A 13288-nucleotide genomic window follows, 5' to 3' on the forward strand; every position below is an offset into this window, starting at 1 on the left:
AAGAGCCCAATGAGCAGTTTTTGCATGTCTAAAAAATTGCCTCTGGAAGAAATAAATAGAATCGGCTGTTGCTGTTACAATGGACTAAAAAATTTGAGACGAAAAAGAAAATGGTGGTAGTGGAGATCAGGTGAATGCAGACTCCAACCAATCGGATGTGTATTCATACGCAACAAAAGTTACAGCACCTGCAGGAGCTGCTTTAATTATTGATGGGAAAATGCCCTTGTAAAGACCTGCCCAACCTTCGGCTCTTGTGATCCTTCTTAGTGCATCCCACATGTTTCTGTATGCATGATTCTCAACTCGTGCCCCATATTTTGGATGTCTTTGTAGTCCTTCAATCTGCAAGATGAAACACCAAATAAAAATGATGTATCAGGCAGGCAAAATTATTGATCACGAGATACGAAAAAGGGGCGTTGACTTATTTGGTTCGATCTCATGAGATTTAGAAAGTGAATCTCTTTAACAATACCTCAAAAGCAACCAAACAAGATTTTTTGGAACATAACCCCAAAATCAAGTCTCATTGGCACAGAACCCCAAAAGTGAGATTTAAAAATTGAATCTCTTTTGAACATTATTTTCACTTTTCAAAAACACAACCAAAAGTACCCTTAGAGTAATAGAAGAGGGTGTGCAGTGTCATCATCAACCACATTACCAACAACAACAACTACGCCTTCATCCCAAAACAATTGGGGTTGGCGATATGAACCAAAAAAGAAAATCATTCTGGGTCTTCCACATGAATCCTTCTCCTCCAATCATTTCTATCCAATGCCATGTCCTCGGTGAGGTTCAAAGCATTCATATCCTTTCCTATCACCTCCATCCATGTCTTCCTATGCCTACCCCGACCTCTTTTAACTAATATATTTTCTTATTTCTCCATCCTTCTAACTGGAGCATCATTAGGCCTTCGCCAAATATGTCCAAACCACCGTAAACGATTCTCTCTCATCTTATTTTCAATGGGTGCAACGCCTACCTTCTTACGTATCTCCTCGTTCCGAATCTTATCTTTTATTGTATTTCCACACATCCATCTCAGCATACGCATCTCAGCTACACTCATTTTTTGAATGTGATGTCTCTTGACAGCCCAACATTCCGTACCATATAGTAAAGCGGGCCTAATAGTCGTCCTATAAAAGTTTCCCTTCAACCGCAATGGCATTCTACGATCGCACAACACTCCAGTTGCACTTTTTTTCATTTCATCCACCCAACCTTTATCCTATGATTTACATCTCCATCAATTTCTCCATACTTTTGAATGATAGATCCCAAATATTTGAAACAATCATCCACCGGTATTTCTTGCTCACCAAGCTTCACTACACTCCCATCTCTACTTCGTTGCTTACTAAACCGACATTCCATGTATTCTGTCTTACTCTTACTCAACTTAAAACCTCTTGCTTCCAATGTCTGTCTCCATAATTCTCACTTAGCATTAACCCCAGCTCTAGACTCATCAATCAAAACAATATCATCAGCAAACAACATACACCACGACACATTTTCTTGAATTGATTTCAGGTATACCTATCGAGGCTTGGAAATGCTTGGGAGAGAAAGGTTTAGAATGGTTGACAAATCTTTTTAACAAGATTTGGCGGACAAATAAGATGCCTAATGAGTGAAGGAAGAGTACTTTGGTGTCTCTGTATAAGAATAAAGGTGATATACAAGATTGCACAAACTATCGTGGTATAAAACTCATGAGTCATACTATGAAACTTTGGGAGAGAGTGATTGAGTCTAGGTTGAGGAAGGTTGTCATGATATCGGAGAATCAATTTGGTTTTATGCCTGGAAGATCAACTATGAAAGATATACATCTTCTTAGACAACTTATTGAGAAAAATAGAAAGAGGAACAAAGATTTGCATATGGATCATCAACCACATTCCTGTAAAAAAAAAGAGAGAATTTGTGGCCCCCATAGTCACAAATCTCATTCTTGGGATATTCTTGGTGAGGGAATATCTTGGAATATTTTTCAAAAAAATGTGTTTTTTCTTGAAATAAAACCGGGAAACTCTTGGCAAATTAAAAATAAAATAAAAAATACATATTTTTAAATACTAACACCATTTCTTTTTTTGTTACTTTTCAATTTTTGAATGACAAATTTTCCGATATCATTTAGAAAAATGCACTCCTTTTATATTAACATGTACGATGACAACTTGATTGTGTAAATTATGATGATGAAGAACCAATATGCTTCAAAAATTGACCATACATAGTACTCCATGAGTAACATTACATCAAAGATCACTTACCTGGAACCTCTTCTTAACCACATCTAGAGGGTGGCAAACAGCTTTGGAACATGCGCCAGCAGCTAAACCACACAGGAAGAGCTGAAAGCTTGAAAGACTGTCATCTGTCCGGCTTGAGTTTGGCTGGGAAGATTCATATTGGTTCCACATCTGAAAACATCAAAGATATAGAGCTTAGGAAGGCATTGAAAGGGACTTGGAAAAGCATCCATCATCTCTATGACAATGTCTGCATCTCTCTCTCTCTCATATGCATGTATAAAACCTAACTTTACTGGAAGGACAGGCACCGTGACACTGTGAACCAGGGGTTTGTCATGTTTTATCAACCATGCAGAACAAATTGGCGTGAACACCACCAAGTTTCACCAAGTCTAAATGTTTCTAGATAGTTTTGATCGTTTCCTTTTGAAAAATACACAGAGTCAAGTACATCCAAGGTTGAACAATTTGTTAAAGAACACAACACAAAGAGGGAGATTTAAAAGGATTAATTTCAAAAGATCCTTGGTCCCGGACACCAATGTTTGAATATACATCTGGCTTGAATAATTTGTCAAATAGCAGCATGACAAAAGGAAGTTTTGCAAAAACTCATGCAGAACAATACCTTGGCCCAGCGTTTGAATGTATCATAGGTACCAAATTGGAGACCAGCATAAGGAATAATTTCAACAAGGGTTGGAGATAGTCCAGCATATAAACCCCGAAAACCACGTGTGCTTACAATGTCAACAAATGCAGATCTCATGTTTGAATAGACCTAAATCAAAATACATTTATTTCATTTCAGAATCCCTGAAAGCAATTAGAAACGTAAAAACTATAGAGAAAAGGTAAAGAAAAGTGATCAGACAAAATGATCAACGAAATGATATACACTTTTGATTCTAAGAACTACAGAAAAAAGGTAAAGAAAAGTGATCGGACAAAATTATCAATGAAATGATGTACACTTTTGATTTTAAATATATATAGTGTCATATGCATCCTCCAATATTGTCACTTGCTAACCAAGCAACTTACATATCAATGTCAGTCCAGCCTACAGTACTTACCAATTGCGTTTCAAATTGAGGCTCTTTTCATACAGAAGGATTTTTTTAATATCCATAGGGAGACTTTATGCAGCCAAACCTAAAGTTTTCTGAAATATGGTAGATTGACAATCAAATATGTTATTCCAAATTCTTATATTATTCTGTTCTGGGAGAAAACCAAATTATTTCAACACTAGCCTTGCAATATGTCAACATTTTAGCAAAAATTCTCACACACGCACGCGCACACACACGAACGAGCATGCACACACATACACATGGATACTGTCAAAACTGGCAGAGCCTATTTTCAATGTTAAGAAGTTTATTGGCCATAACAAAATTTGATATGCCATGATAGGTCTTCCACGATTGTACAAAATTTGGTGCCATGGTGGGTCTTTCATCAATTGTCACCACACAGCATTTTAGCGAATTTTCAAGAAGAAAAATGTATCAAAAGATGGCTTACATACACAAAAATAAAAAACAAACCATAGAATACACCTTTTACCCCCAGCAATGAAAATTAGTATAAAGAATTGCCACGGTATTCCAGAATTTGTTATGAGGAAAAATTTTTGGTGCTGTAAGCATCCAATAAAGTTTAAAAGACATGTAAGCTCATAACTCTCTCCACAGACAGGCACACACACACAGTTTCCTTAGGTTCAAACCAAGAAAGAAACCGGAAGTAAAGAAAAGCTTAGTCCCTCCAGATAAAAACGGGAACTACAAACCCTCCCCCCCCCCCCCCCCCAAAAAAAAATGGCTTTCATTATGCTTCAGGATTTGAAGCACAGGCTAAGATGGTTGAATCTACAAACCAAATTGAATTTGGGTCAACTATTTTGCTTACCACAATATTTGCAAAAGGATCAAAACCATGATATAACAAGAACTAGCTTCCTACGTTCAAAACTCAAAGCTTAGACTGTTCTTTTAGAAAGCTATTTTTTATTTCTTTTTTGCTCTTATAAAAATCAGTTTGTTCTATAAAAAAAGAACAATAACACTTGGAAACCCCCAAAAGTTTATTGAATTTCAACAAATTTATGATACACCCAGTAACAAGTATACTGAAATTCCCACTTAAACCATGAGGTTGAAAATATTAGAAACCATAAAGGAAACCATGCCAGTTGGACACTTCTAATAATTTGCATTTGACATCATAGTAGGATCCAGGCTGAATTTTGCATTTCCTTTCCACTGTACTTTAGAATGTTGATTTTTCACAGCATTGATAACATATATGGTTTGGGGCCAGTCCAAGTGTATAGGAGGACCAATACATTATACCGGTTTCAAGCTACCACAAAGTTCAAAATAGGTGATGGCAGGGCTTAACCACTAGATTCTCTAATCTTTATCATGACACATGATGGGTCACCTAGTGCACACTATGGTCTAGTAGTCAAATTGATTGTGCACTAGTTTAGGCATCTTCAGGCACCTACTAAGCCATGATCCAGTGACCATCAGCATAATCATGCATTGGGTTTGAGCTTCCATTTAATTTGTTACTCCGTAATATTCTTCATGATCATTTGAACCCAGATGTGTGGCTTCAGTGCAAACATCAATGATCAATCACTTGGGTTCATTCAATCAAAAGATCCTCTAAAAAATACAGATAGTTGTGGCCACTTTTTTTCAATTACTAATTCATGACGTTAGCATTTTTTTTTCATTTACCAATTCAACAATGATACCACTTGAGTTAATTAATACTATGACAACCGCTATCACTCCCAACATACTGAGCCAACCACTAACTAGCTATCAGCCCAGTGATCTTCGAATCTACCATTTGCAATATCTGATCTTGATGCCCTTAACAACCATACTTTCAAAGAGAAATTTTGGGCATCGACCATCATTGCAATCAAGAAGGCGTATGTCTGGCATAATGTGTCAGTGAAGATACCTACTAACTAGCATATGGGCACTTAACACCAGAAACCAATGGATGGTGTATTTTCTCAATGGAAGCAAACTTTAATCAAATAAACTATTGTGAACCCATAGGCTCATAGCACTGAATAAAATATATTTGACTGCATGGACTTTAGCCTCTATTCTTCAGCATACAATAATCAAGACTACAGATTTCATAAAATTCATTGAACAAAAGTTTTAAGGTCACTAAATGTTAAGATAGGAGACTGAAACACACAAAGGCATGACTTCCAATAACAGGCTGAATCACTGTGGTAAGGGTCATCATAAATCCTTTAAGACGAAGTTTCCACTGGCTGACTGACAAAATAGAACACCAATCATATGACAGCAATATACAGCATGACTGACACGATCAAGAAAAACTGGAGTTGAGGCTCTTGACTTCATTATGTTGCTGTTTTCTCATTCCTCTCCTAATCTTGATGTCTTGCTGAGAGAAATAACTGGTATACTGAAAATATTTGCTGGTAGTGGTAGACTAATGAAATATGTGTTTTGGACTTTCCACAAGAAATGGTACAGAGGAGTTATCATGGCTTGAGAATGAGCCTTGAAAAGCACTCACATCATCAGGATCCATTCTGCGATTTCTATAATATTGACAGTGTTCTATAGTTTTACTAATTTTTCTGAGAGCTAAAATGTTTTAGAAAGTTACAGTGCATCCCTCAACAACTACAGATGTAGGGTAGGCAATACATAAAAAATGTCACTATGCTAGTCCACATGCCATGGAACAGAAACACTGACAGCACAAAAGGAGATATCATTTTACTAGATCTAAAATGGAGTCCGCTGTAGGTCACTTTTTTTTATTAAAAAACAGTATGTTTTCCAGCTGCTTCAGTCAAATGCACAGCTCTTTTTGTTTTATTTTGTTCATCTAATATCAAATGCAACAAAACTCATTAGCGTGAAGCAATCCACTCAAAATTGACAGCTCCAGGAACCATGGTGTTTCGAAGTGCAATGTGCTATTGACCTATTGTTGGCTCCAAATTTAGAAACTGGAAATCCACAAAAACTTGTAGTAAAAGATTCTTGATGGAGCATACCTTTGGCTCTCCCTGTGAAGCCAAAATGGTTCGCAAAAGATCAAACGGATAGGATCCAATGGTTGCTGCACACCCAGCCAAAGAGCCACTAACATAAGACAAATATGGACTCAGACGAACATGATCCACTGTGAAGAAGTTACAAAAAGAAAATCTAATCAGCAAACTATGAAAAACAACAAAAGGGTAAAAAGAAGAAGCCTGAAAGTTAACTTACAAAACAATGCTACTCAATATTTTTTTATATGAAGATTGTTTAGACAATTGACATAGACAACAATCATGTACCTATATGAAAGCAAGCACCTGTGCACAATGGACGCAGACTCCCCCCTCCAGAAGAGAGAGAGAGAGAGAGAGAGAGAGAGAGAGAGAGAGAGAGAGAGAGAGAGAGAATCCAACACACCATAAAGCCTACACTATATTCAGAATATAATAACTCACACTTATTCTGCCTAATTACACCATCCTGCAATGTGCAAAGTTATATAAGGATGTGTTCAATTATTTGTTTATCTGGGCTTGATTTTTTGGGGTTTCTTACAACTTTTTCCATCAATCATGGGAAAAAACTGTGAAGCAGTTGACTTTCTCAAGTCTACAGCATTGACAACAAGAGTCACTTTTCGCTCTTGATACATAGACAAAGAAAAGCTGTGTATTTCTACAAGCACCTAAACCTTCGCCGACGCCATAATCTCCTACGAATCATCTGCTCATGCTTCCGCCGAAAGATTCATCATTACAAGGCACATAAATTCCAGGTACAGAGTATGTCCCCTGATGAGCAAAATAAAGTACATCACTAGACACAGTTATATATACATATATATATGAATATATAACTATAATTTAACAGTGTTTAGATTACGGATTTAGTTACAGTATGATGATAGTTTTAATTGTCTATAGAGTCCACTGAAACAGATCAATAGTATAGTTTTGCCTATCTCATAGTTGTACCTTTAATACCAAAATCCTGGCTTTAACAGCTGTAGAAAGGAAAGTGCCGAAAGGCTTTTGTCATTTTGTGGCAATTTAATATATTAATAGGTGCTGTTCATTAGGAACAGTTTTTGTATTTATGTTCCTTTTTATTTTTCTTTATTTTATTTTTGTCTTTTTTTGTATTGTTCATGGGCTCTATGGTCAATGGTCAAAACTCAAAAGACCATAGAGACGTTGGGACCATCCCAACGGTCATATTTATGACCATTGGGACCATCCCAACAGCCATATTTATGACCGTTGGGAGCTCCCAACGTCTCTTTTGGGGCTCCCCAGGGCCCTATTTGTGCATATATAGGGGCTGTTTGCTCCCACTTATTTTTCATGCTTCTCCCAAGCATATGATATCAATAATATATATATATATATATGTCCTTGTGTTATTTTTTGGCTCATTGTAAGCCATTGTATGCACTTTTGTGCTTATGTATTGTCCCTTAGTGGGCTTGTCTTTTGTCTTCAAACACTTTGTATTCGCTTTCGCTTACTTCATTACAAACACGTCATAGGATAATTCAAATATATTTCAGTTTTGGGTCAGAAATACACTGTAACTACTATCATTAATCTAAACATGTTATCACATAGTTTTAAAATATTTTAATTTTAGGCAGAAAACACCCCTATTTTCTGAATATGATCACATGCAATAGAAAACAGAGCTGACTCCAGCAATCGTTTTACATAGCATACGCTCATAGGTTTTAACGTAATTTCCATTGAAGATAACCTGATTTAGATGAACCCGCTGCAAAAGTCTTCAACATGTGTAAGACCGTAAACTGAATTGCCGTATAGGGCATAACCATAAGGAGTGCAGGGACATTGCCTCTCCAGAACCCCTGCATAAATAGTAATCTAGGTCTAAATGTGGTATAAGAAATAAAGAAGAAAAGAAACAGTTCTCTGCATACAAGAACACAGATTGTGAACTTGTCCAAAACAAAATCAACGGATCCATAACTCTTATTGTGTTTTGAATAAAAATGATCATATCAAACCCCAAAAATATGTTCAATATAGTCCAATAGTATAGGTAAATGAAACTTTTCATGATATATAATACTAACTTAAGAAAGGACATATACCGGAAGACCTTCTTCCCGAAAGATATCTTTTGTTGCTTGTAGAACTCCAGTATACTTAGATGCCCCATACAATTCCTTATGAAGAAAAGCCCACGAAGAGGTAGGTTCAAGTTGAACCTGTTAATCATTATCAATACAACAAGACAAGTTTCTGTTAGTCATATATTCTACTATAACAAATGCCAATAATGAAAATGATAAGTGAATGTATGCATGTCACATTGTTAGATCTTCTCAATCATCATACTGCATTTCAAACCAAGATAAATGGATGGATACAGTCTCGCTAATTTTCATCCAACACGTCAGGACTAATTTGTTGATTAAAAAAAAACAAAATAAATTGATCAAATCAAGTCTGGATGGAATGCTACAATCCTTTTATTGACATAATTACCACAACTACCAAAAAACTGTCCAAGCTGCCATACATGGATTGTACATTAATGATTAAAACGGCACATAAGAATTAACGAAATCCATTCCTTAAAAAGAAAGTCACAATTACTAAGAACAGAGTTTTATCTTCTTCTCCATTGGTGCTGTACAGCCATGCAATTGATGCTGGTCAAGGTTTCAAGCATTGGTGCCCTATCTCAAGAAAAAATGAATTAGGTGGCTGTACAGCCATGCAATTGATGCCGGAGGACCTCTTCACGCCTAATCAAACAACATAGCTCGCAAAACAGGAGCCAACTACCTGTAAGGATAATCTGCCCAAGGTGCCTGGAACTCTAGACTAGTTTGAAACACTAAGTATTGATCAAAGAAAGCTGAGATGCACGCCATGGTCTCTAACAAAAAAAAAAGGACAACGAGAATAAAGAAACTTTGGCTTCACACAGTTTCTATTACAAAAATCATGAAGAGTCACAATTCGAGCTTCTTCCTATCATTTCCAATAAATTGTCATGCTTCTTATGGGACTGCATAATCTAGTAATCATCATATTTGTTCAACCAATGACTGTGACATTCATTTATATTTTTCTGAGAGCACAACCCTCATTAAAATTGCTCGACGAAGCATAATAATTAGCATCCCCCTTGTACCTAGTGTTTCTCCCTCTGTTTACAAATCCAGGGAAGGATTTTCTACAAGACTTACAAGTATAGAATGTAAACCATAATCAACCTCAATCCTATACAATGTACAATGGTGTCTAATAGAATCCATCGCATCACTAAAATATGCATGCTAGAATAGACAATAAAACAAGGAAATATCATGTTTCATCCACAAGATCTGTGCATCATAGAGATGGAGAGCACAACATGGGGAATGGATGGAGGTGATTGGATCATGACGATATCAAGAGCAACTATTTATGGTACTATAATTTTCACAAGCCTAGGTGATCAAGATGCATTGATAACCATAAATTGGCCACATTAAAAACATGTAATAGTTTAGATAACAAGAGTGTTCCCATGAAAACAAGCATTAAAACACACCCACTTAACACAAAACACGGGGAGAAAGAACCATTATGGAAAAAAGCGAGCCCGCTAAAGAGTAAACCACAAGGCAGGAGGTCAAATTGAGAGATAATAACAAAGAGAGATTGCTAAAAAACAACCCGTCATATTCAAGAGAGCATACATTGAAGCAATCCTCGTTGCAACTCTATAGGAGAACAACACAAAACAATTTAAAAGAACGACATGTACTAAATGAGCAACAGACCTGAAATCTTATCTTTATGACGTCTAACGGCGATGTCAGCGTTCGCGAGACGCCACCTGCTATCGCCCCGGCGGATACATCTATCAACGCACGCTTCAGTTTCCCAGGCTCTTCCATTCACCAAAATCTAAAATCTACCTCAAATGTCAAAACCAAGCACCTAAATGAACCGCTTCAAACCATCACCAAAAGAGACCACAACAACAACAACAAAATAACACTAAGCAAGTGCAGAACCAAAACGCACCAAATTCACCTACACAAATTCACCTATTTTTCGATGCTTCGAGATTGAAGGAACTACTGAACGAGAACAAAATCCGAAAGGCAACCCCTGACCTCTGACCGATCAAACTACCATCGATTACATTCCGACTCCCTTGTTCCTTAAATGGCAAGAGTATGATCACACAATTCTCACAACGTTCTTGTTCCTCAAACGCGGCGCCGTTTCTCCTTGCTCCCCAATGTAAAAAAAAAAACTCTCCTAAACACAACCGAGCCTCATTGTTCAGACAGCGATTTCAGATATCCGTCCGAAATCAGCATCGACATGCTTCACGTGCGCGATTTACCAGCAAGAAAGGACACCGGGAAAGGAGATACATAAACCCTAACCCTAAACTCGAAATGGCACAAGAATCCAGAGAGAGAGAGAGACAGACAGAGACAGAGAGAGCTGTGATCTTAATCCTACCAGAAGAAAAAACGGGAAAAAATCTAACCCTAACCCGAAACGGAACCAATACCAACAAAAATCATCATCAAGAGAGAGAGAGAGCAGAGTTTTGGTTATTCACCTGGATCGAGGGAAGGAGGGCTTCTCCATTGACGAGTGTACGAATTAAAGCAGAAGAAGAAGACGATCAACCTCCCTCCCTCTCACAACCTCCCTCCCCCTCTCCCTCAACCTCCCTACCCCCCCTCTCTCTGTCTCTCTCTCTGCCTGCTCGAGAGCCAACAGCAAACATCCAACGACTCCCCGACTCTCTCAATATAAAAAAGAGAGGGAGAGGAAGAAGGTAATGGTGGATGGCGTAAGTTACGTTCTTGCCCTTCATCGAACCAAACAATTACGATTCTACATCAACATCCGAGGTGCAGCTTTACTTTTGAAACCACCCAAAGGTCAAGTTCATTCACAACATGCTGCCAGCTAAGGCAAAAGGTTTTCATGTTGACCGCGAAACGGGTTAACTTTTTTGCGTATGACGACCACCAGGTTTCAGGTTTCAGCTATGGAAAATGGGAATATCCTGGATATGTGGGATAGTGCGGATGGCCGTATGGCTCGGACCCTACGGAACCCAGCTTCAAAGGCCAGAAGGGTAGTGTTTTGACTCTGGTTTGTAAGGTTGCAAACGGTCCGATCCAGGAAGAGGAATTTGCAAAATTTGGCTGTATCATAACTGACCCAACTCCCCAATGTATTTTGAGATCCAAAACCCGACCCGTTTGCATCCCTACTGGGCTGGGCTGGTAAGAATGTCAATAGATTTGGGTTGGATATCTGACCACGTCCAAATTCCGTTTAGTACTGGTGGCATCTGATTAATAATCAGATTCGGATTCAATATGAAGTTTGTCCTCTCACAGCACGAGCGTTTCACACCCGTGAGAAAAGGCATGTTTTCCATCTTTTATGGTGAAACAACGGGACCCTAAGGAATTTCCCTACCTCATTCAGAAAAATGTGAACACACGATTCCTATTAAACGAGTCCCTACTAGGGGTGGCAATCGTGTCGGGCGGGTTGGCGGGTCGACCCGATGGGTTGGCGGGTCAGCATACCTCAACCCGAACCCGACCCGTTTATTAAACGGGTCGGCTGTGGCAAACACGAACCCGGCCCGTTTAATAAACGGGTAACCCGACACGACCCGCCAACCCATTTAATAAATGGGTTGGGTCGGGTAAACGGGTTCTCAGGTTCGCAGGTCAGGTTGGCGGGTTGACTGGTCGGGTTGGCAGGTCGACGGGTTGGCGGGTTGGCATACCCCCAACCCGAACCCGACCCCGACCCGTTTAATAAACGGGTTAGATGGGTCGACCCGTTTATTAAACGGGTTGGCTTAAGCCCAACCCGAACCCGCCTAAGAGTCGGGTTGGCGGGTCGTGTCAGGTTTTGCCACCCCTAGTCCCTACATGAGTGTGGTGTGAATTCAAATTAACCTAATTTTGGTGGCTTTCACACCAAGGCGTGACTTTTTCTTACCCTTTGAACCATTTTCCCACAAACGGTCTCTAGTCTTGGCACAAAACATGGTGTCCTTTCTCCCTTTTCAAGTCAAATCTACTTACAACAACCCCATACTAATAATAATTGAATAATAGGCTCAAAACTTCTAATATCATCCAAATATATCCATTTGATACCTTTGAATGTAGGAATCCAAAGTTAGACTTTGGGGAAATATTAATCTTTTTTCTTCTTCTTGTTCTTATCTTATATGGTCAAAGCACCTTTCTTCTAGATGGTCTAAGCAACCCCCATTCAACCCCATCCAATTAAGATGTTGGTTTACACCCTTAAACAAAGATTTATTTTTAAAATTAACAAACTTAATCATTTATTTTAATAGTCAAAGGAAAAAAAAAAAAAAAACTCGTCACAGCCTGCACATTGGCTGGCCTCTGGTTGGTAAAACCCTTGGGGTCCTCCCAGCTCAATGGAGAGTACACCCAACTTTGACCTTAGACACCACATGTGGGTTTCGAACTTGTGACATTTCATCTAACTTAGTGAAATTCACGAGTTGCTCCTAACAGATTAGCCCTTGTGAGCTAAACTTGTACATAAACATTGCAAAATGGTTTCAACTCTCTGTGCTTTGATGATACAAAATAGAAAACAGGAAAATTTCCATTTAGGAGTCGACCTTCTCCCCCTAATTCTAAAAAATGGGCCACATATTTCTTAATTTCATTGAATGGGTCACAGGTAGGGGTGGGCAACCGGCCCGATGGGCCAAGCCGACCGACTTGGCCGACCATGGGCTGGGTTTGGGCCATGATTTTAGGATCGGGCCCATTAGGTATCGGGCCAAAATTCAGCCAGTTATATACATGGGCCAGGCTATCACGTCGGGCCGATCAGCCTAAGTTATTTAATAATTTTTTTAATAATATAGATTTTTTAAAAATTAATT

At 38.5% G+C, this 13288-nt stretch overlaps 1 protein-coding gene across 5 annotated transcripts; it reads right to left on the reverse strand.

The window, feature by feature from the left end:
* Nucleotides 1-17: 17 nt before the first annotated feature.
* Nucleotides 18-11123, reverse strand: LOC149846200 (mitochondrial thiamine diphosphate carrier 2-like). Of its 5 annotated transcripts, none has more exons than XM_089996244.1 (8): nucleotides 10940-11123; nucleotides 10140-10273; nucleotides 8454-8570; nucleotides 8096-8207; nucleotides 6358-6485; nucleotides 2908-3060; nucleotides 2298-2447; nucleotides 18-345 (listed from the first exon to the last, which is right to left on the reverse strand). In XM_089996244.1, the coding sequence occupies exons 2-8, from the start codon at nucleotides 10254-10256 to the stop codon at nucleotides 127-129; spliced, it is 996 nt and encodes a 331-aa protein (XP_089852370.1). In that variant the 5' UTR covers nucleotides 10257-10273; nucleotides 10940-11123; the 3' UTR covers nucleotides 18-126. The 5 variants fall into 5 exon arrangements, with proteins under 5 accessions (XP_089852370.1, XP_089852374.1, XP_089852372.1 ...); XM_089996248.1 differs by having other exon boundaries at nucleotides 10140-10266; nucleotides 10940-11044; XM_089996246.1 differs by having other exon boundaries at nucleotides 10140-10299; nucleotides 10940-11019.
* Between the last annotated feature and the right edge of the window lie 2165 nt (nucleotides 11124-13288).

This window comes from Nuphar pumila, chromosome 2, assembly GCF_984573655.1.
Source record: "Nuphar pumila chromosome 2, dmNupPumi1.hap1.1, whole genome shotgun sequence".
In the NCBI taxonomy this organism is placed as follows: Eukaryota; Viridiplantae; Streptophyta; class Magnoliopsida; order Nymphaeales; family Nymphaeaceae; genus Nuphar; species Nuphar pumila.

What these genes read in the sequence shown, in the direction of transcription:
- LOC149846200 (XM_089996244.1), bottom strand. Translation starts at nt 10,256, where the DNA reads ATGGAAGAGCCTGGGAAACTGAAGCGTGCGTTGATAGATGTATCCGCC. An exon ending in TTCGGGAAGAAGGTCTTCCG is followed by an intron (nt 8,208 to 8,453) that starts GTATATGTCCTT and finishes CTATTTATGCAG; the next exon opens with GGGTTCTGGAGAGGCAATGT. An exon ending in CTTCACAGGGAGAGCCAAAG is followed by an intron (nt 3,061 to 6,357) that starts GTATGCTCCATC and finishes ATTTTGATTTAG; the next exon opens with GTCTATTCAAACATGAGATC.